This window comes from Plectropomus leopardus, chromosome 6, assembly GCF_026936395.1.
Source record: "Plectropomus leopardus strain MGB_pleo_1.0 chromosome 6, ASM2693639v1, whole genome shotgun sequence".
Lineage (NCBI taxonomy): Eukaryota > Metazoa > Chordata > Actinopteri > Perciformes > Serranidae > Plectropomus > Plectropomus leopardus.
This window is the reverse complement of record NC_142181.1, coordinates 17,645,274-17,669,077: the sequence shown is the minus strand read 5'-3', so window position 1 is coordinate 17,669,077 and position 23,804 is coordinate 17,645,274. Positions and strand designations below refer to the sequence as shown.

Below are 23,804 nucleotides of genomic sequence, written 5' to 3'. Positions count from 1 at the left end.
AAAGACCTGGGGCGATTCCTGGGGGCCCGGCCATGACTAATTTTGTCACATACTGAGTGTGTGAGCACCGTTATTACAGTATGTGGAGTCTTACGCCTGCAGGATTGCCGTAAGACAAAGCTGAGGGTCATTAACCTGATGTGGTAGCACCTGTTAGGCCTCTACCTCTCTCATCCTTACAGGAAACATTTGTAAGTTTTGGTTTCACACACACACACACACACTCACACTCACACTCACACTCTCCTTACTATTACTAATGCAGCAGACATTCACATGTTAATAGCCTCACTTATTTAAAAATCAAGTGTGTGACAGGGCGGGAACGAAGTTTTATCACACTAGTCAGAGCAGACAAAAAAAGGTTATTAAAATATTTCCATGTCAGACCAGTTTCCCTGCCTCCAGCTGATAACTTGCTGGGTCAGTTGAAGAAAAATTTCACGTTTAGTACCAGCACATACAAAACGAGTGTTGAATGATAATGAGACGGTGTGAGAGAAAAAACAAAAACAAAGGCGGTTTAGGAAGGCAAGGGAGGTCATTGACCCCAGAGTTTGACACAGTCTATACCAGTTTGTGTGTGTGTGCTTGTGTGTGTGTATTAGTGAGTTGTTCTCAGAGTACGCGCACACACACACAAACATCGTCTTGTCTAGAAAACATGCTGCCTCTCTTGAGTCTCAGGGCAGAGAGGGTATTAACAGGTTTGGTAGGTACGGCACGGGTTGGTCCCAGAACAGGAGGGCTTCAACAGCAAACAGCAAGCACTCTCACCACAAACACAAAAGAACAATATTTTCAATAACTTGACATAAGCAGACTGGAGATGCTTATTAAAGCAATATTTACAACCATGCCTGTTAAGAGATGATTAAATGCATTCCAGAGATATTACCTACTTCATCTTGTGTGACTGTGAGTGCGACTGTGTCTTTGTGTGTGTCAGAAAGTACACGAAGTGCAAAACCACCACAGACAATGTCAGCAGCAGCTTTTTCTGAAGTAACTCAAGCATTAGAAAAAATAAACCACAAACTTTTAAGATATGTCTCCATCAGCACTCTGACATGTGTTTAGTTTTTAGGTTTTTACCAGAGCTTGAACTGGAATATAAAGATGAGTACTGATAAAAAAAAAGGTAAAGAAAAACGACACAAATAAAAATGTACAATATTTATACTACTGCAGCAACTTTTCTAATTACTGCAGTTTTTTGGGTTTTTTTGGACAAAAAACACTGAAAATTGTTCCTATAACAAATGTTAAAATATGATTGTTTACAAAGAGTTGGGCAAACTATGACTAAAAAGAAGGTGATGTGTATTACATTACACATTACACAATGTATTACATACATTATTTTCTCTTCTTATTTCTAGGGGCAGGAGTCACCAGAGGACCCTCATTATGATATTATCACCATACTTTAGTCGCAGTACAATATAATTGTTATGTAATTGTTTTGTGATGAGTATTGTGATAACATATATTGATATATATGAATGAGGCTTTGAAGTATTTGGTAGCCCCACCACAAACCGCACGTGAAACTAAGGGCCTTTTCACAACTGGAAGTCCAAACCAAGGTTCAAATTTTGGTTACTGTGTAAACATTTGATCCGGTTAGTTTTGCTTTCACATTGCAATGATGCAAACGCACTAAAGACCTATATATGACATACCTACGTCCTGTCATCATCACCTGCATGAGCTCCGCCTCCCTAAATACAGCTGTTAAGCCTGTCTGTTGATTATATTCTGCTTTTTTAGTGCTTACATATTATAATGCTCTGTGTTTTTTACAGTTCACTAATTATATTAATATGTGTATTTAATTTTAAGGCCCATCTAGGGACGGGCACTGCAAATTAGCTTAGGCTGTAAATGTTGTAGTATGCAGCATCAGTGTTATGCTATATACCTGTCCCTGTACAAATACACATGAAATGAAATGAAATGAAAAGAAAAAAAGATGAAAATGGCTGAATCTTTTGCGTTCTGGTTAACATACAATGATTATAGATGCATGTGAATTTATTTTACATAAAGGTTTTTCACTATCCTCTTAACAGCCCTCCGTAATACATTACCGGAGAGGCAGTGCTTCCTTAATACGGGTCATAAAGTGACAGGAAATAGCCGAGTTAAGTAGATGGAGAGGAAACTAATAGGAAGCTCAGTAGAGAGTAGAAGTTATCTGGTGATAGGCAGACCAGCTGTGGGGTGATGAGCAGGTGGGAGGGTCTTACAAAAGCTCCAAGTCTGTGAGAGGAAATGGAAGGAAGGATGTGCAGCCTGGAAACTTGAGACGGTAATGATTACACACACACACACACACACACACACACACACACACACACACACACACACAGACACACACAGTTTAAAGTTTAAGACACGCATACACACACACACACACACACTCAAGGACTGTTAAATGTTGGTCTTTATTATTATCATGCGACCTGCGTTAACTGTTATCAGCTGACCGCAGCACAGCAATAAGCTTCAGCGCCTCGCTTTCACAAACATCTGGTCACAAATTCGCCAGATGTGCCCAAACACAGTTATTCAGTGCAGAAATGATCAATTACCACTCTGTGAGTATTCATTTAAGTACAGGCTGTCCCATCTTCACATGAGACATCAGGGTAAGGCTGTATGACAGTTAACAGGTGTGTGTGTGTGTGTGTGCGTGTGTGTGGTGAATCATGGTCACTTGCAGTATTGAGACACTGGGTGTGAAGGGAGGAGCCCTGGATTGCACTACCCTGAGTGTTAATCATTACCTCACTTCTCACAGCGGCCAAGGGAAAGACTTCCAATGCTCTAAACGCTCATTAGAACAAAGGAAGCAACAAAAAGCTCTTGAGGTCTGATGATATTCTCAATTGTTCATGTGTTGTAAAACTTTCAGGAGTGAGATCTGATACGGTGATGTTAGTGTATCTTTGACTGCAGAGAAAGAGACAAAAAATACACAGTCCTTAAAAGGTCCAGTGTGTAGGATTTAGGGAGATATATTGACAGAAATTGAATATAATATACTGAGTATGTTTTCTACAGTGTATAATCACCTGAAATTTAGAATTGTGTTTTTGTTACCTCACAATGTCTCACCTGTGGTTTCTGTCAAAATAAATGTCTTTATATGTACTTGTAATTTTTGTGTGAGTGATTCTGTTTGATTGCAGCGGGGATGAGATTCTGTTGGGGTAGATACCTGGAGGGAGTTTATTGTAGTTTTCCAGTTGTATCTGATGAATTGTGTTTGTATGACTTTAAATGCCAATAAAAGCAGGAAAATGTATGGAATTCATAGGAATAGTTGTTTTTTTCAGGAGATACAGTACGTGCACTGGCTTTTTCTCCTGATTGTGAAAAGCTTACCATCTGCTGGATCCAGTTACAATTTACCTTACAGATATGAGAGTGGTATCAATCTTTTTAGCTATTATATCATACAATATTTTGAAGATTTTGTTTTTTAATTCAAAGCACTTTGACAACCAGGAATTCTGACAGATGTGACATAAAAGAAATGAGACCTTTAGCAATTATTAGAGAAATCTCTGGTTTGATGTGAAATATAATTTTTTTTTAAAAGACACTGAAATGCTCCACTGATGTCAGACGTTCAATGTGAGGTTTTTCCTACGCTGTACGGTACTCTCACATGCTTGCACACCCGCCTACGCTGCTTTTGGAATCATATGCAAGTATTGTGGTATTCCCACTGCAGCTGGATCGCAGCCAAGTTTGTTCTAGACCTTTTTTTATGCCGTAGTTCACGGCCATTAGGTGTGTCAGTCATAGAGAACAAATGCACAGTTCCTACTTTGCCCCTCCTTGGTTTTTCAGTCAGTGACAAACTGTTCACCGAAAGTCAACTCCCTCCGTTTTTTTTTCTAAACCTGCTGATGGATGGATGCCTCCACAAACAGCATTCCTGGTCGTTATGCCAACTGCAAAACAAATGACACATCCTTTTTTGGGGCACTCCGACTTTCCTGCCTCTTTCGAAAGCATGGCACGTGTGTGTGTATGAGTGTGTAACATGACTGCTCCTTTCTGCGCTCTACCTGTTGGCTGAAGACAGCGTAATAAAAGGCTCATTCACACCAGCGTGCTTTGTTCAGGATGGATGGCACCTGCATGATAGATTTGACAATCCTCGGCCTTGATAAGCACTGTGATGGGATTAACACCAAACATAAGCAAGTCTGTTTTTGCTAAACACGCTCTCCTCCTTCTACTTTTCTGCTTTCCAATAACATTGTAAAAAAAATTCTACCATTCACATAACATGCCTTCTATTTCATAACTTAAAATTTCAAACCAATGCTACAAGTTTCCTTCTCTACCTAAGAGATATTTTTGAGTGTGCAGTAGAGCTGTAGTAAACCAAACAAAATATTAGTTGAATTAAATTCTACCTAGTCTTCGAACAGCTGATCGGGTGATGGGGGAAAAGGCCACTAGAGAGTAGCTTCTTTCTGCCTACTTTGTGTTTAAACAGATCTAAACAACAGCAGCTTGATGTCGCTCTAGTGTGTGATTTTAGACAGCATGCCGGCATCATGGCAACAGAGAGGGGTGACAAGCCTGACATGTAACACAATAGCACTCGTCTCCAGTGTGACATATAACATGAGCGGCATAACATGGCAATTAAAATCATTTACCATCTCTGTTCATACTAATGTTGATCTCATCCTCTGCTTGGAGGGTAAAGAGCTCCTGGATGTTATTGTTTTTACAATTTGTGCAGACATTTTCCGCCACTGTTCTTTTTCTTTGAGTTAGCCGCTAACTGCTGCTAGCTGCTTTTCTAAATCTTATGGCAGTGGGTCACACACATTACACATTGTCAAAATGTCATACGTGTCATGTCCATGGTTCACACCATGAACAAGCAGTGCAAAATAGGGATAATGCCTTAGAAATGAAACACCAGTGATTGTCTGACCAATGACAGTTTGGTCGGACAAGAGCATATCAAATAACCAATCGATCAGCCAACAAGAAGATGCCATATATTGTGCAGTTTGAATGGGCATGCATTATGCAAGCTTCCTCACTCTCAGATGCACATAGTAATAAGTCTTTATCTTAGTCTATACTTTGCTGCTGTGTTAAAAGAATACGTCAGAAAATATCTACCCAATTTCTGAAGGATCTCACACACACACACACACACACACACACACACACACACACACACACACACACACACACAATTGACAGCATTTTTCAGGCCTCTAATACTCCACAGTGAATTATTTTCGGTGGCTCACAGCAGCATTTCTGTGGTTAATAAAGAGATGAGAAGCTGCATCCATCAGTCAGTGGATTTTGTTTTGTTTGTTGCTTTGGCATTAGATGAGGGCAAGCTGTTTCTCACACAAAAACAATGGACAAGGAAATTCCTCAATGTCAGACAGTCACACACTGAGGGGGAAAAAAGCACAAAAACAAGATATAATACTACCAGAGCAGGAAGGCTCTTATTGGTTTGTAGCCATGTGAGGGGGCGGTGCAAGCAGCAGAGAGTAGGTGGAAGAGGGGGGATGGGGGAGATGTTTGGAGGTCTATGATAGGGGGGCTGAGAACAAGGCAGCGTGTGTGATATATGGAGTGGAGCTGCAGCACAGAAATGTTTTGAGGGGGTGCACATTTGCAGAAGCCCTCTCAGGAAGCAGGAGGTTTGTTGCACATGTGTGTGTGTGTGTGCATGCATGTGTGTGTGCGTCTCTCTCTTGGGAGCTTGAGGTTCATGTGGAGACCAGATGTCTGTTCTCCTGTCAGGATATGCACAGAAATGGGGGGATGTCCCAGGGTTCCCCGCCAAAATGATTAGACTCCTGGGACACGCACACATACATCAGGAATCTTTCCCCGCCAAATAACCCTTACACACATGTTCTATTACCTATTTTGCAACATGTCTCTCTTTAACTTGTTAACTGATATAATATATAATACATATTTTATAATATTGCTGTCTGTTGTCTGGGTTCTTGCTCACCTAACTTTATGTTCTACTAAAACTTTCAGCATTAAATGGTTTGCAAACACAATGTTGACACTGGAGATTTTAAACTGCAAGCCTCGTTCCATGTGGTTTATCACACACCAAAGTGTGGGTCAAAAAGGAGGAGCGGCAGAGCCCACAGATTGTGGATGGCTGGAAATATATATGTGGGCTGGCAAGCGAAAACAAAAACATACCATACATGCTGCATGAGCTGCTGATATGAAATATCAAGAGGCCTGAGCTGTTTTAAGCAATAAAAAGAACACAAGGATTTGTTACTACTACTACTTCTATAACAACTTGTTGATAATTGCATTTCCATTTTTGATTATATTCATCTGCTAATTTGTGATTTAACAAATGGTAACCCTCTGGATATTCTTTGAGATGATAAAGTGCTAAATTTGCAAGGAAAAGAAATCACAAATTTATGAGAAAAAGGCCTTCAGGGCTTTCTGCCAGAAAGTTAGGTAACGTAATGCTGCTGAATGCACACTGTGCACATAAAGTTAAGCAGAGTAGCTAAACAGGCCTGTTCATAATAATGTCATTTTGATATTGCCAAGATGTCCAGGAAGGACGTCTAACTGATAGCCAGGTAACTTCACTGGTCGCTACATGATTTTCATTTTGGAATTATTTTTGAACCATAACAGGATATCTTCATTAGATATTAAAACAACCTTCATTCAACATCTCAATGTTTCCCGAGATTCTGTGTTTATAGCTGGCGTTTGTGGTGTAATGATGTTGCTCCGACTTTGCAAAGTGAAGCGATGTGAGTCGTAGGTAAAAAACACACACATTATTTTTCAGATTTTTTTTTTCATGTAAATTCACCACTTTACTCGCAGATAATATTTGAGTGTTTTTCATTTTAAAAAAATACAGATTAAATCTTAGAGAATAGCAACAGCATTAATATCTGATCATTTCTGGGTTTTTCTCATAAATGTACTACTTTAATCTTGAAGAAAATCCAAGTTTTTTCCTTGTAAATGTGTGACTTAATTTTCAGAAAATTGCTGTTTTTTTCTCTTAAATGTGAGACTTTAATATAAACATAAAGTTGTCCAAGTTTTTTTTAATCATAAATCTATATCTGATTTCCCCCCTCATAAATTCATCAGTCTAATCTCAGAGAACATTTGTGTCTTTTTTTAAAAAAAATAAATTATTTAGTTTTCTCACTAAACTGCGAGAACAGCTTTGGTTTTTTCTTTCTTCATTTTTTTTACCATTATCTCAGAAAATTAGTGAGTTCTTTTCCACTTTAATTTGTGACTTTAATCTTGGAAATTCTGCGTATTTTTTTCTAAATTTTATCCCACTCCGTGGGCTCTGTATTCTATTTAATTAAACCTAAAATGGTTCTAATGCGCCATCATATAGTACAACCTCTACACCTCTATAGTTACACTACACTTATGTGACATTGACTCTCAGCAACATGCTTCATAATACTCTTGCCAATGCAAGATTAACCACTGGAGAAAAATCGTTCATCAGGAAGTAGACCAGCTGAGCTTCGGATATGTTTGAACAAACATGGCCAACTTAGCAACAATAAAGACAAACTAAATGAGGCTTTAAAGGTTACAAATCTGGCCACTCTTTGAGTTTGACTGCACTCCTGTGACATCAGGCTGCTGGTCTTAATACAGCCAGCAGCTGGTGAAAGGAGAAGCCCGCAGCAAAGGCAAAGCGAAGGACAGAAGGAGACGTACGGGATAATCAGGTTCTACAGAGTTGAAGATGTACCTGTGGCGGAGGTGGCATTCCAGTGACATGTGGTGTCACAGCAGTAAAAACATAGCCAACAACCATATACAGTATGTTCCTGCTGTCAGAAGTGACATTCCCTGTTGGGTATGTGAGGCAGCTTTGTGCTCCTCCTGCAAATATCTATTTTCATGCCTGGTAAACTGAGACAAGTTCCACTCATATCTGAGTATTGGTACAAGGCGAACCTTCAAGAGGAAAAATGTGACTGAGGCTGAACAAGGCAAATATGAGCATGCAAGCACCTAAGAGGATTTCTAGGTTATAAGGATACAAACAGACACATGTACTGTTGTTGCAGAAAATCTGACTGTCGACTGGACCTACATGTGTCGCTTGACGATATACTGTACACCAGAAGTACACTGCATCACTCATTCAGCATCACCTCTACAACTGAGCATGGTGGCGGCTCCATGCATTGGCTAAGCATTTTAATAATGGAAATATTTATAGCTAGATGCAACAGTGATCTGCACCACATATAGAGAGATCCCTGCTGAACACATGCTGGCAGCATGTTGGCAACAATGGCATTAATCAGACAGTTAAATGAAAATTTTGCATTTAAAATCTGTGAAATGATTGCAGGGGGTTTACAAAAGCTCCTTGTTACTACTAAAAAAGCTGTTTGTGCAGAGGAACTAAGGTCCCTATAAAGCTGAGATACCCCTGACCGAGCGAAAACAAAGCACAACCATGTTCTTTTATAACTCTAATAAGTTTAGTGTATTTCCCTGCAAAATGAGTTCATCTGGTTGATGTCTGCGTACTTGTAAGATGTATCTTTGGAAATCAGAACGTCACCAAATTTGGACTGGATGTTCATAGACAAGTTATTATACAGTGGGGTTGCAAAAGTATGAGATTTTTTTACGATTCAACAAACATCTCATGGTTTCACTGTAATACAGACTTATTATTTTTTATCAGTCAGAATGACCCTTGAAGGAATGAAAACTAAACTAAATTTGGTGACATTCTGATTTCCAGAGATACATGTTATAAAGGCAGAAGCTGTTCTTTCTAGAGAAGCCTTCATTTTCACTACTTTCGTTTTTTGGGGAGAATCCTAACATCAACCAAATAAACTAATTTTGCAGTGAAGTATTCTTATATAACCTTCAATTTAAAAAACAGACATGTTAGTTATAAAAAAAAACATGGCTGTACTTTTTTCAACTTCAAGTATCAGAAAAAAACTAAAGCTTTGTTCCTCTAGTAATTTACTGCTTCCAAACTGGAAGAAATGTGACTGGTGATTAATAGGTTGCTGTATGAGTTTCAGACCTCTTTGGCTGCTTAATGTAAATCTGGATTCGAGAAATTAGTTACTTCTTCAGGATGTTGAAGAATCCTTTCATTTGTGTTTGTAAGAACAATTTGTGAATCTAATTGGAGTATAAATGATGATTAAATGTTACATGACTAAAATAATTATATAAATAGTATAATGGAGAGAATATTAAAGAGTCTACAAGTGCACCTCTTTAGATTTGAGGAAGACTGAGAAGAGCATCTGTGATTGGAAACAGCACAGATCCTCAAATAGCTGATTAACCTGAGCAGCCCTGATCTGTTTCAGAGGAGTGTCGGCCTTGGCCTCTCTTTGCAATCATAATTGAATTCTGCCTAATGAGAGAGGGATGGGAGACATTTAGAAAGGAACAGCAAACATGCTGCAAAACTTCAGAGGCACATGACAGGGCAAAGAGAGAGCAAAGGAGCAAAGCTTGTGTGTTTCCACTGTGTATTATCAATGAATATCTCAAGAGGGAATATTGGATGTACTGCTATTCACATGCTTTCACTCCTCATGGAAAAAATAATCTGCCCCTCTGCTTGGCATCCTTCTCCTTTGGCTCATATTTTTAATTACAAGCTCACTATTTCCGAGAGTCATGGGCAAACGAGAGTGAAACAGAATCAACACGGGGAAGAGGGTTTCTTACAAGAACGGCAAACAGACCTTAATTTTACATTAACCATACGCACCGCAGTGAGTCCATCTCAAACATCGCAAAAAAGGAAAAACTATCTTTCTTAAAAACAACGCATAACAGGCTACGAACTGCATGTTGTGTTTCTTAGACAATATAAACAGTAGGTACATATATATTTAATCCCCTCACAAGAAGGCGCCCTATTTCTGTCACAACTATCAGGACTTCCTGTTTTCCAAAGGAAGTATGAGGTTGTGGCTGACAGGATCCCATCAGGCGTGAGTGACTGTGGCAGGGCCCGCATGCCTCTCAGACAGAAATAAGACGTTGTAATCTTCACTTTAGTCAGTAAGAAGGAAAAAAAAAATCTTTCCATGCAATGCTTGACTTTGTTATTTCTCCTGGACGGCGACAACAAGGATCAAGAAAACTCGTGTTACACCTCATGCCGTTTCACTGTATGCTTGGAAAACAGAGGAAACCCTCACAAAGACAAACGGCAAGAAAAAACCATAGATGTGCATTTGAGCAAACAAACACTAAAGGAGGAGGTAGGGGTCAAAACAGAGCACAAGCAAAGGGCAAAAGTGAGATGTAAGACAAAAAAAATGTAGGTTTGGCAGAACAAACAAGTTGGCAGATTTTAAAAACAGATTTATAATGTTTTTTCATCAAAGAATGTTTTGATTAAAACTTGCATCTTTACGAAAAGCCTTCAGCTTAGAGCTGCAACACTGATGTCACTTTGAGGCTCAATTAGCTCCGTTACACTAGTATTCAGCCTGGTCTTACTCCCCCAGTATCAACATTTGCTGCTTTGGCATTGTACCCAGTGTTGCTATAATATGCAGGAGATACACTTAGGCTTCAGTATAAGATGCACCAGGCTTTTAACCTACTCAAATGTAAACCCATCCACTTTATTTTTAGAAGTTCAGAGCAACAAAGTAGTATAAGAGGTTTGCTAAGAGTGGAGGGGTCCAACAAGGACAAGACTTTAACCCTGGAAACTGGTGTTTGTGTCCTGTGTGAAACTAATGGCGCGTTTCCACTACATGGTACCGACTCTACTCATCACTGCGTCATCAATGCACGGCATGCACGAAATACCCTCAACAGTGCAAACCCAAGCCCGCCATTTTTAAACAGCCAAGCTGTTGTAGCGGCTGCAGTTTAGTATCATTTTCTTTTTCTTCGCAAAAATAGCCACTACAAAGATCCCGCCATGGTCGCTCAAGGAGGTGCAAACGTTCCTCACCTTGCTGGCCGACGAGCATATCCAGCAAGAACTAGATGGGTCCACGTGTAATGAGAGAGTTTGACAGCAACTCTCAGAGCAGATGGCAGTGCACGGCTACCATCGGACCTCCCAGAAATGCCAGGGAAAAAAAAAAAAAAAAGAAAAGCGATAAAGGGTCTGTCAAGGACCTAAACAGCCGGTTTTGGGTTGAACCGGAGAAAATGGAAGTGGTTCGAAATGATGGACTCTATATATGGCCATAGACCTACGAACAATGGGAGGGAGGGCAGCTTGGACTCTGCTACTGCTTTGTTAAACTCCATGATAGACGACAGTAAGTTCTTTTATTTAACGCTCAGACATGTTTTCTCATAGCTGGCTTGCGTTGTTATATGCAAACTTATAATAACACCAACATGTAACACAACAAAGTCCACACAAAGCAGATAACATTAGCTGGTGCTGTTGTTGCGTGCTATTGTTTACATTCAGTTTTTCTAGAGATGTTGCTATTTCGTTTTGGGCTGCAGTAAGTCGTGTAATTGACAAGCTTGTAACAAGCCTAATCTTGTCACGTTATTGCTATAAATAATAAATACTGCATGTACCATTTAAAAGTCAAGTTTAAAAGACTTTTGACATTTTTTGTTACGTCTGTCGTTAGTCACACCAGTCGACTAACTAAGGTCAACCACAATCTTTTTCTAATCCAAACCAAGTAGAGTTGCTGATTTGAACCACTGACCCCATCTTTATTACGTTGGCGGACTTACACGACTTGCTGCCCAGCTCCTGAGTGAAGATACAACACGAAAGGCTATACTGTCCTTATGCTAATGCCAGTGGCCTCTGGCCAAGCGTCAAAATATGACAAGTAGAGATGAGATCACATGCTAAAATTACTATGAACATTACACTACACGTGCACATAATGTATCAAGATCAAAGTCAAAATGTATTTTTGAAACTTGTTTTCAGAGACAAATCACCCTCCACCCATAAAATGGAAACAGACGTCTAAAGCTGGGGAGCTGGGAAAAACAAAATCGCTATCCTCTTCCTTTCCTGGCTGCTAATGGTACCCAATAACAGACAAACTTGCAAATTGAAAGCGAGACTTAAAGGGATCAAACTTAACACCAATGGTGTCATTTTTCTATAGAAATTATATTGTGCAATGAACATTTACTTCGTAATAGTAAGTTAAAGAAGACAACTTGTCTATTCCTACTTTAAAATTAAAGGAAACATTTAGTCAAATGTGCCGTAAAGTCATGATTAGCTTGTTTTGTTTTATATCTTTCATCTGGCAGTGTGCGTGACTCAACATGCAATGACAAAACGCGTCATTCTTATCATCAATTGTTGAAACAGTGCTCAAAATTTTCCACTCAAGACACGCCGCCTGCATGTTCCATCTACATTTTCCGGTCATATAAATCATCCTGTTTGTTCAGTGACACATAAATGCTTTGAATGCAGCAAGGTGTATCTACTGTACATAATGATGGTTGCTGGGTTAGCACGTGTTTACATAAGGACGTAACTAGGTTAACTATGTCAGGTTGTTGTTTTTTTCTGCCTCAAAGGGAGCTTGTCCCTTCAGTTACATCCCCACCTTTCCATCTTTAGTTTGCATGTCAGCATCATGTCATGTGTCCAGGCAAAAGTAGAATTATGCAAAAATAGGGCTTCAGGGGCAAAAGACAAGGGCTGCTGATATGAGGAGAAGCTTGACAAGAGATCATTGTCCTGCTTCTGATTGTATGATCAGCTTGCCGTGCATCAAAAGACTCTTGGGACACATTTATAAATGAAGCCCTGAATTTGTCCTCTTATTTTATGAGAAACAAGAAAAAACCCATCATAATAAAGAAGAAATAGGCCAAATGAGGACAGCTTGTAAGAGCACTGAAGGACGTATGTGGAAATCAGGGGACAAACATCATAGAGAAGAATGAATGAATGTCTTGATGATGGCACAATAGAGAAACTAAGGCAAAGGGAGTTAGCTCGCTGAGAAACACAGGAGGCCATGTGAATGGGGAAGAAGTCTCTGTCCCTCCCACACTCCAGTTACAATCTGAGGCCAGCTGGCCTGGACAACTCATCCATTCACTACGCTTCCAGGAAATAAAGAAAAGAAAAAACAAGACTTTCAGAAAAAAAAGACAACAACAAGAACAAAATCAAGTTATTTTGTTGGAGCTCGTTCCCACAACTAATCCCGAGTGACTCTTTCCTGCACTGAAAACACCGACTCTCACCTGCCAACAATCAACTCAGGTGTGAGGTGAGTTTAATGTTGTTAAGAGACAAAAGACCCCGGATATCTCAGGCTCATACAAACAATCATCATCAGGTCAATTCCCAGGAAACAAGGAGCATGTTTATTAGTGAAAGTGTTGACACTTGTGTAAAAATTACCAAAATTCACAACAAACAACCCAAATCGATAGAATAAATGTTGGCAGTGAACGTTTTTGTAAACCAAACAGATGGTTACATTTGCATGTTTCATATGCAGAGGATATACAGTATTATAACTTTAGTGTTATATTGTGCTTAGGTTTAGACATATAAACCTTTTAGTTATGGTTAGGAAAAGATCACTTTAGAATCGTTGATATGACGTGCGAAACATACAAACGTAACATATCTGCAGTTTTCAGAAATGTTAACATTATATTCTGACGACTGGGCTGCAACAAAACCATACACCAGGGTTCATCACGAAGCCAAGGTTTTATCGGAAAAACTGTACTCAGAGTTAATGAACTGTGAAAAAAGAAAGAAATGGAAAATTCCCCAAGAAATGGGACAAGATACACAAAAATTTAAGAGACAAGGCACAGTCAGGTGCTCGACAACCAGGGAGATAAAACATGTACTACATTTTTGTACCCTGACTTGGTGCTTTCACTGAAATGATACAGTTAATCTCCTACCTCGGGTTCAGCGCTCAGCGAGCACTGTGCCCGGTGAAATAGTGACTCTTCAGCAACCAACACAGGAAAATCTCAAAAATGTTCATTAGTCTTTTTGTGTTTGTTGCAAGAAATTCAAATATTTTTATAATGCAGCCATTACACTACCAGAACCAGACATGTGAGGCTGTTGAGAAAGACTTTGGCCAGTTTCCTGGCACAGTTTCAGGCTCCATGTTGTTGGAAAAGGTCTTAGTGAGTGTGTGAGAAATAGATACTGAAAAGGGGCTCCAACTTTCATTTTCAAGTTGTTTTGTATGTAAATGTGTGGGAAAATATCTCCCATGAAATGCCAAGATATTACTCTTAAAATGATATTTATCAGGGCAGAATATGGGAGAATATTAAAGTTAATTTTTAAACTTATAAAAACTGTATGTCCTTATTTATATATATAAAAAAGTATATGGATATTTTTAACACATTTTTATTTGATAAATTCTTAACTGGAGCATCAGTATGCATCCTACTTTTTCCTTCCTGCAGCAAGGACCACATCTTCACTGGCGCCACCTCTAAAGTGACTGCAGTGAAATATTTCCATACACTCTGGTCAGAAACACTTCCAATAAAACTTTTAAATAAACAGCTCTCGCGAGGTGACTAATACACTGCAATAACAAGGCGAGAGCTTGGCAACAGAACGCAACGCGCAGCATCAGCTCGGTCTTGGATGTAGGTCACGCAGTCATAAGCGGAGAGAAAAAAATACTCAGTAAGGATGTAGTTCTGTATTTCCATTTCAGGTAATCTTCATCATCTTCATCATGTAGGTGACTGGCTCTGATGGGAATCTGCTAACAACAGTTTACTGTGGTTAAGTGGATGGCAAGAGACGAAGGGAGCCGGGTGGAGCTCAAATTTCTCAAGGCATGAAAGACGGTTGAATGCTCGGCGGGAAGGCTGTCATAATGGAATGACTGCCTCTTTGTTCTTCCCCTACTTGTCCTTTATCACCAGGCAAGAAAGACGGGTATTTTGTCTTTCTCATGTGCTTCTTACAGGTATGCTGAGGTTTTGCTGCAGGATTTATCTGTGAGGCCAGTGACTACTGTATATTAAATTCATGCAGGAGAAAGGTGAAACATCTTTGGCTAAAATATCACAGAAGTATTTCACCGCTAAAGAGATGGCCTTTTAATAAAACCGGGATGCCTGTGCAGTACAAAGACGCAGATACTTTATCATTGATGCTATATGACCGGAGAAAACGGAGAAAGAGGACGCTTTTGTTCAAGAGGTAGAAAACCTACAACTACCAGAATGCACTCTGCCACACCGGATCAATTAACACTCCCTCTGGTAGGTGTAATGCAAACTAGTTAACCCTTTGAAGCCAGTTTTTGTGTGCTTCATTTAGAAGCCTTTCACAAACCATTTTACACTTTGAACCCTGAGCAATTTCTTTAGAAAACATGGGGGAAATGGCTTGTTGCCTTCTTCCCATATATTTAAAAGAAATCAAACCAATTTGCTCAGCTTTCAAGGGGTTAAATTTTTATGCCTGTTTCTCAAAACATGTGAGGTGAGAAATCGGCAACGCAGTGACAGAATCTTAGTTTCTATTTGATCAGCGCTGCCTAATTTCACTGTTTGATCTCAGTTTTTTCAGCCTTCCTTTTTACAGTGCAGGAGGCAGTGTGGTGCCCACTATTAGTTCACAGATTCTTGTATTTCAGTCAAACAGTGCACTACAATATGTTTCATTAAACCTTTTAGGTGAGGCATAGGCAGTGTAGTAACATAATCTTGATTTATATTCAGTGTGTGCTGCATAGTTTTACAGTTAGATCACATTTAAGTCTGAGTTTGAGAGAGAGAGACGGAGAAAGTGAGAGGAGCAGGTCTGTCTCTTGGATCACTACTATACTCTTTGTGGCAGGATGAGTGGCGGGCAATATGAAAATGCAGAAGTACAGCCTGTAGTTTGAGCAACAGCCCAAAAAAGCCAGCGAAACTCAGCCAGATGATGCAAACTGATGCAAAACACGTCATCCAGCGGAGTTTCGCTGGGGGGAATGGAGGGATATCGGGGCACTGGTTAGTTCATCTACACCTACGAGCCACATTGTTTTGATAGAAAGCTGGTGAAAATTGGCGAATATCCCTTTAAGGGGCAGTAATGCTTGAAAGACCTACCACAATGTGATGAAAAAGAAGCTCCCAGGACTGGCTCAGCTTCTGGTTCACCATCATGTCAAGGAAGTCATAGATGAAGTAACCTGTGGGGATAGAGAGCATTTAGCCAACTCTTATGGCATCCTTATGACCAGTGATTCATTCATCAAACAAAACATGACAGATGTATTCAACATGAGAAGCCTCCAGCATATCAAGTGCGTCGGGGGGGGGGGGCTGCTTCCATGACGACAGCGATGGCAACCAAGATGTGTCTTGGAGAGGGGCTATTCATATCCACCAACCCCACCCCTTCCCCCCGCCACCAGCCGTAACCATGGCAACGCTGTTCACGATGCTGGAAAAATAATGAACTGTTGAGGAAGGGGACGAAGGGGTGCGAGGGAGCTCAGGGCGCTGGGGAGACTGGAATTAACCTCATAATGCTGGAAATTTGACACCAGGACCCTTTTTTAAGTCTATGTGGCGACATGTTTAGATTCACCATAAACAAATGTCCTTGCTGCCAGCCACATAACTAATCATTATCTGGTCTCCGTAATTGTTCTTATTGTTTCATAAGAGCTTTGACAGTGAAGAGGAGGGACCTTCACACCAATGTCATCTTTACAACAAAAGCCTGTTTCTCACAAGAGGTCAAGTTTGGGTCAAGTTTAGCCATAAACAGCCAATTGGAGCATGTGACTCGTTAAATTAAAGTGGCAATTAACTGGCATCTCTTCTCTTGTTGTATTTATAATGGTTTATTCAGTTCTGTTTGGCACTTTTGTATTTAAAACATACATGTGCAACGAAGAATGACAGAGGAGGAAAATGTGATTTTGCTTTTTTAAAGTAAAGTTTTACTCTTTATGTTCTGCAACACAGACACTGTGCCGATGTGAAGCCCGTGATCTGCACAGCTAATGTCCACACTGAGAACAAAGAAAAAAATGCTACTTGACTCTCCATTGATTACCAACCAAAGCCTGAACAGGACAAAAAAAAAAGGTTTCGAGTGAAATCCTCAAGCAATGTATTTTTTTTTCCATTTAAGATCCTGTGGAGTGAGATTCATTGGCATGTTTACATAAAACCAGTTATTCAGACAACCAGGTTTCAGGCTGATACAACATAATGTGTCTGTTGGCATAGCCCAGATAAGTATAAAGGAAACTGATAAAGCTGAGTTACTGCAGCATGTAGACAACTCATGTGGCATTTTGTTTCTATGGTCTGTGTAAAACTGACTCACAAAACATTATGAATACTTCTCTGTACTGCCTCAACAAAATGTGCCAGTGGAGCAGTACAATCCCTGTCAGCGGGACCGTTTTACTGTATTAAACATAACTTTCACTTCTATTCTATGGGTGAAACACTAAAGGTAGAGAGAATTACTCTTTAATTTGGCTATTCATGGCAACTAAGAAAATATTATATTATATATAACAAATATATATATATATATATATATATATATATATTATATATATATATATATATATATATATATATATTATAAATATTATATATCTAGCGAACACTCAAATTGATATTATATTTCTGTAAGTTGGTCTTTTTAGATGGCTAAAATACCTTTGACAACAGAAATAACCAAGTTGGGGAAATTTTGGACATCTCCGCAGTTTAACTAAATTGGCAGTCGTCTACCTGAAAGTGATGGCTGTTGTTAGTGTGACGTCACAGTGATGATATATAGAGACCAAAAGTGTTTTTTGTACCAGGCTGCAAACGTGTTTATTTCTGCTGTTAAATCATTTAAACATGGGTGTTTATGGGGATTGACTGGCTTCTGGAGCCAGCCTCAAGCGGCCATTCAAGGAGTTTTTTGCACCTCCACGATAGCTTCATTTTTCGGCCTCAAAAGCTGCTGCTTGGCTCCTCTGCAAAGACATTTTTCTAGGCATTGAACAAGGTCACCATTGAACAAGTGAAGAATCATTTAAGGCATGCCCACTGCGAAGTTTGCAGCGTGGTATCACAGCGAGCCGGGCTGAACGCACATATCTGGAGAACAAAACTCCTCCCCGATACTTGCTGACGCCTCAGAATCACACCACATCTCTGGTGGGAGGGCTCAGAGAAGTACTCCACTTGTTTTGTGTGAATGACTCCCCTTTCTGTTACCACTGGCACCGGACGAGCACGGCTCGCATAAATCAACTGACTTTTTGCGCAGTTACTGTCTTAGTGATGTCACATGACTGTACGGGGTTACGCCTGGTGCCTGATAATAATGGCCTCCATTGATCTCCACATACCGACACTGCCCCTCGACTTTGCCAGCGTCCTGGGCTGGGTTTCCTGAAAGAATGTCAAACATCCCGGGAATCCTCGGGGAGCCCTTGTTGACAGGCACACATCCAATAAATTTGTTGATTTAAGAAGGCTCACGTGCCACTGGTTGCTCCAGAATACTTTAAGGATTAATGAGAAAAAGTGAAAACAGGGCGAGATGCTATTTTAGGGAATGTGGTTTCGCATGCACACTTATGTCTGAGAAACCTTAATAAAATCAAGAAAAATCTACAAGATAAGTCAAAACAAACATTGTAAATGAGGCCTGAGCCAAATTGAAGGTAAAAGATAAAGTACAAACACCTTAAACACACCCCTGAATGGATGATGTCCATCTCTAATTCATTCATAGATAAGACAGTGAGAATGTTTAAATTTGAAAAGGCGATCAGCAATCACGGTTCCCACTCATTTTTGACCAATTAACCCCTTAAAACCTGAGCAATTTGGGTTTATTTCTGTTAAAAACGTGTTAAGGAGGCTATGAGCGACAAAAGAAGAAATTACGCCAAAATTGGCAAGAAATTAGTGAAAGGTACAAGAAATTTACCTGAAAATTATCTAATAAAACAAAAAAAGCAATGAACAGCAGTGGGAGTTGAGAAATGAATAAATGTGTAAATGTGTCAACAGCTTTTTCATTGAGGGTTCAGGGCAGCACAGATGTGTAGAAGGGCTTCAGTTTACTATCTGCCCCACTCTTACAGATAATGTGTTTTCCATGTTGGCGTCAGGAAACACTAACACTGTAGTGATTGTGCCATTTATTGACATTATCATTGTTATTATTATAGTCTCTTATTCAGCTGACTAAAACAAATTAATCCATGTCAAGTTAAGACTTGTATGAGTTGGTTTAAATAAATGTTTTACATGAACTACATTGATCTACACCTAAACCATTCACATAATGTCACTTCCTCATCTCCCCTTATGGTGGCAGCACCTATGGGTGCACTCTGTCTCCAGCCCTCCCCTCCACCGACACCACCACCAGCCCGTTCAGACACAGCGGGACACAATTTGTGATTCAGCATTTAACACTGTACAAGTGCAGACAGGCTACTCACCGATCGAAAACGACACCAGAGCGTGAGAAAACACAGAGTAAGTTTCTATCAAATCTTCAGCCATCTGTGGGTGGAGGAAGAAGCTGGAAACATAACACACAGACATACAGTTTGAGAAACTTGATTTGAGAGTGTTACCTTTACAATTAACGTCATTTAAGTCAGCTTTAATGTGTGTGATAAGCAAATGATCTTATACGCAGCTCTTGGACAGTTTGCCATAAAATACATTACTACATTACAATAAAATCACTTTCAAACGAAATACCTGCCCTCTCTCTGGCAAAACCTGTCAATTACTGTCAAGAAAAAATTTAGAAAAAATAAATGTATGAATCAGTTTTAATTTGCTGCATTTTGGTGAATGGTTGTGCACCAATCTGTGTCTTTTCTGTATCGATTTGTGCTCAAAGTGTCTTTAATTTCATCAAAATAAAAGTCCTCTACTACTTTTTTTGTTGCACATATGCACGTTCTAAATATTGACGGGGGCGTGTCCCGTGTCCCCTCAGAAATCTACGTGTATGCTGTCAGCATCTGAGTTTCACATGGAAAAACACCTGCGGCGTGATTAATGTGCACAGTAACCAGTATGTGTATTTATGTTTTAACATTTGTTTTATTTATTATTATTATTACTACAATTACTAGTAACATATTTTTTCCTTTTTCTCTCTTTATGTCATTATGTTAAGGCAACAAATATCCATAGCAGGCTGTTAGGGTCTTTGAGTGGAGGATTTTCTATCAGGGTGTTTTCAGGTACCAAACAGTGAGTTTTGATGCTTTTTTAGACGTTTTTTAAGTTATTTTTTAACCAAAGTTAAGACTGATTTTTGGACAAATCATATTTTTGTTATCCAAGCCCTGCAGGTGAAGTAAGTAATATATATGTAGTCTCATGCAGAGGTAGGTTTTATGGAGGAATATGATTATTCATGTGAGTTAGGTTAATCTACATTTTTGCCAACAGTTAAGTGCAATAAAGTAAAAAGACAGTAGGTTTTAATATTTGTAACATCATAAATGTGAACTTGAATGCAGGAAAGCTTCACTCATTTTGATGTTAAGAAATTACAACATGGATAAATTAATGAAACCTCAAAGCAATTAAGACCCAACACATTTAAATGTGAGACTATTTGATGACTTAAAGTCATAACATTGACTTTAAGTCATTTAAGTCACTCAAAAGTCAAGACATTTTTGACTTTTGAGTGACCTGTAGACACCCTGACTGAGTCATGCGGGGTTTCTAACTTCCCCTGTATAATCTGTGCTATGTGTTTTATTATTCTTTTGGTTCTTTTTTTTTTTTATCACTTTCTTTGTGTGTGTAAACTCAAGCTAAACACTAAAACTAGGTTGTCAGTGCCAGTCATACAGTAGGATTCTTAGGGACTTTTTGTCATTTATGAGAGGTTAGGGGAGGGAGAGGCTCTTCAAATTTTTTTAAGCACTGAGGAGGAAGTTATGTTTTTTGATTTGGCTTATATAGAAGAGGGACAACCAACTTTAAATGGTTGTATTTATTTTAAAATACCCTCAGAACCCTAAAACCCACAAGTAAGTTTAAAGGGAAGTGTTCTTGAAAAATCTCCTAAATCACAGCATTTATGACAGGAAGAAATTGTGAAATATGGTTATTTATGGTGGAGGAAGGGTCATTCCTTAAGCCTCCCAGTTAATCAGGGCGTTTTTAAAAAATTAATCATTTGACAGCCCTATATATATATCAAAGTGTATATATATATTCACTTTGATAAATAAAGTACCGTCCCTTAATACATCAATAGCCTACATCATATATTGTATATAACTCTATTCCAACAGAAGAATGGCAGAAAAAATGAATACAATTAAGTCAAATAAGAAAAAAACATATAGGCCTATATAAAGTAAATTTTGGTAACTGCCGTGTCAAACACCAGCACCCATTTAGGAAACCATGCTGACAAGATAAACACATCTGAACAATTAACTTCCAGCAGGTGCTGGTTTGATTAAAAACAGTTTGAACTCACCACAGCACTGCCCATATCGCAGTGATGAAACTGTGTACGAAGGATGTGGAGATGTTTCTCCACTTCCACGCATTCCTGTGGGCAGATTCAGGCATGGGCAGCTTTTTGACCCCTTCGTTAACAAGTCTGAAAAACCCGACGGAGCTCCCGGTGGTTAAAATCACTGAACTCAACTCCATGGCTGGTTTATTTAAGACTTCACGGACCACAACTGTCCCACTGTGAGCGGAATAAACGGAGCTACGACTGCTGGTCCACACAGAAAAACGACTATTTGTTTGTTCCACACGACCGAGAAAACTACGTTAACATACCGGTGTAGTCCCAATCATTTCAGGCCACTCGCCCCCTCAGAAAAGCGTGTGTTTCGCGGTTGTTGTCCGGACAGAGAAGGCGTGGACGAGTCTTTCAAATGTCTTTCACTGACTGAGTGTTTGTGATGTTTTTCTGTAATGAAATTGAGCTCTGTAGCCACAGGTCGGACCGGTAGAAGAGGGTGATAGACGTGCAGCCTGCTTTACGGTTGTGACATCGTCCTGTTGTCAAACCTCATCCCTCGCTTGTGTAACTTTTTGACATCAGTAGAAACCAAACGACGGCTTTTCCCCGCCCTACTATAAAGGGGCGGGGCCGCGAGCACGTTTCATCTGTTGTGTTGCGTTCACGTGCTGTCGGAAATATCAAAAAAATGAAATACATGCTAAGTACATTAGTATTATTGTTATAGTTTGGTATTTCCATTGTTTGTTTTTTTTTTTTCATTTTTAAATATTGTTCTGATTCTGTTTAATTTCACTTAGAATTACAAAGTGGATCAGCTCGTTTATGTATAGTTTTATTGTTTAAACATGTATTATTTAGTTTTTATTACTCTGGCTAGCCTAGGCCTAGTTTTAGTTGGATAGTTTTTCAAGTATATACCCCAGTTTCAATAAACATTATGGGCCGATGCCTCTTTATGCTTGTTGTGTTGATTAACCAGTTCACCAATTTTGATTAAAAATAAATACAAAAATATTTGGGGTTTTTTCCCCCCACACTTAGTTTGTGTTTTTAGTTTAGTTTTAGTTAGCTATAATAACCGTAGTGCATACAAGGAAAAACTATCATTAATTCTTATTTTATTTTCAGCATTTGTTAGCTTTGTTTTCAAATAGAATTACTATGAAATACCCACCAGGGCAGGTTTTGTTCTAATGTATTTTATTTCTCACAGAAACACTAAAATGATACACAAAGTACAATCTGAACAAGGAAGTTTCATAATACGAAGAGTACTTGAAGGCAACATTGTTTCGATCACGAACCACCGTGGATTTATGGGAATAGTAGGCTAATTTAGTTCACATGTAACTGGAGAATATGTAACGCATGGCATAGTACTTTAATTTAGCACAGCTATTATATATCTGGGTTGTTTTATATTATAACTGTACCTTGAAACATGAATAATTTACCTTTCAGTGCTGGTTCATTCTGTGGAAGTGAGGACATGAATGGGCATGGACATGAATGACTGCTGTAAAATTTTGGGACACAGCGCCACCGTCCGGTTCAAGTTAGTTCAAACAGCAGGGGGCCCTTCAGGACAGGAATATGGAGAAGTTTGTTGTATCACGATGGTAAGAAATGAAAAAGATGGGTCTGTTTTTGTGCATTATTTCTTAATTTCCGTTTTACATGTTCGAAATAAATAAAAATCAAATCAAATCAGCGCCTTTTTATCTTTAAATTGTGAACAGACATTCATGTACACATGGTCATTCTTGTACAGTTAAAACCCTTTAAAGTTCTGCTTTGCTTTCTTGTCTGCAACCATTTGGCAGAGCACGTTTTTAAATGAAAATGTGTTTAAATTAACTTAACATGATTAAGCTATCTTTATCATTCGTTTGAGGTATGTTATGCTAAAAAAAATAAAATCCACTCGATGTCTTTACCTTTGACAACTGGATGGACATCAGTTTTCGTGTGCTGCAGTCAGACACCTTTCACTAGGAATAAACCTCTGAAACATGAAGAAAATGGGGAAAAAAGGGAAAAATGAAACTACATTTACCTATAATTTAATTGATATTTATACATTATGTTACAAAAATTTTATTTTGGGGACTTTAAGGTCAATTTTTTTGCTTGTATTTTCCCCCTTTGGCTTTCTGCCTTTTTCAAAGAACTTTTTCTAATTTCTTGTTGTTTTTGGGCCATTTTTTGTCAAGTTGCTCATTGCCTTCTTCCCATATTTTTGAAAGAAATGAAGCCAATATTGTCAGGTTTCAAA

General features: G+C 39.0%; 1 protein-coding gene across 1 annotated transcript in view; it reads right to left on the bottom strand.

Moving 5' to 3' along the window:
* Positions 1-22,124, bottom strand: part of tlcd2 (TLC domain containing 2) — a 35,793-nt gene extending 13,669 nt beyond the window's left edge. The window contains exons 1-3 of the mRNA XM_042486393.2: positions 21,527-22,124; positions 19,503-19,585; positions 16,132-16,214 (exon numbers count right to left, since the gene is read on the bottom strand). Of these exons, the coding sequence (XP_042342327.1) occupies positions 16,132-16,214; positions 19,503-19,585; positions 21,527-21,705 (345 nt within the window). The 5' untranslated portion in view covers positions 21,706-22,124. The remainder of the gene's footprint in view (positions 1-16,131; positions 16,215-19,502; positions 19,586-21,526) is intronic.
* Positions 22,125-23,804: the final 1,680 nt, after the last annotated feature.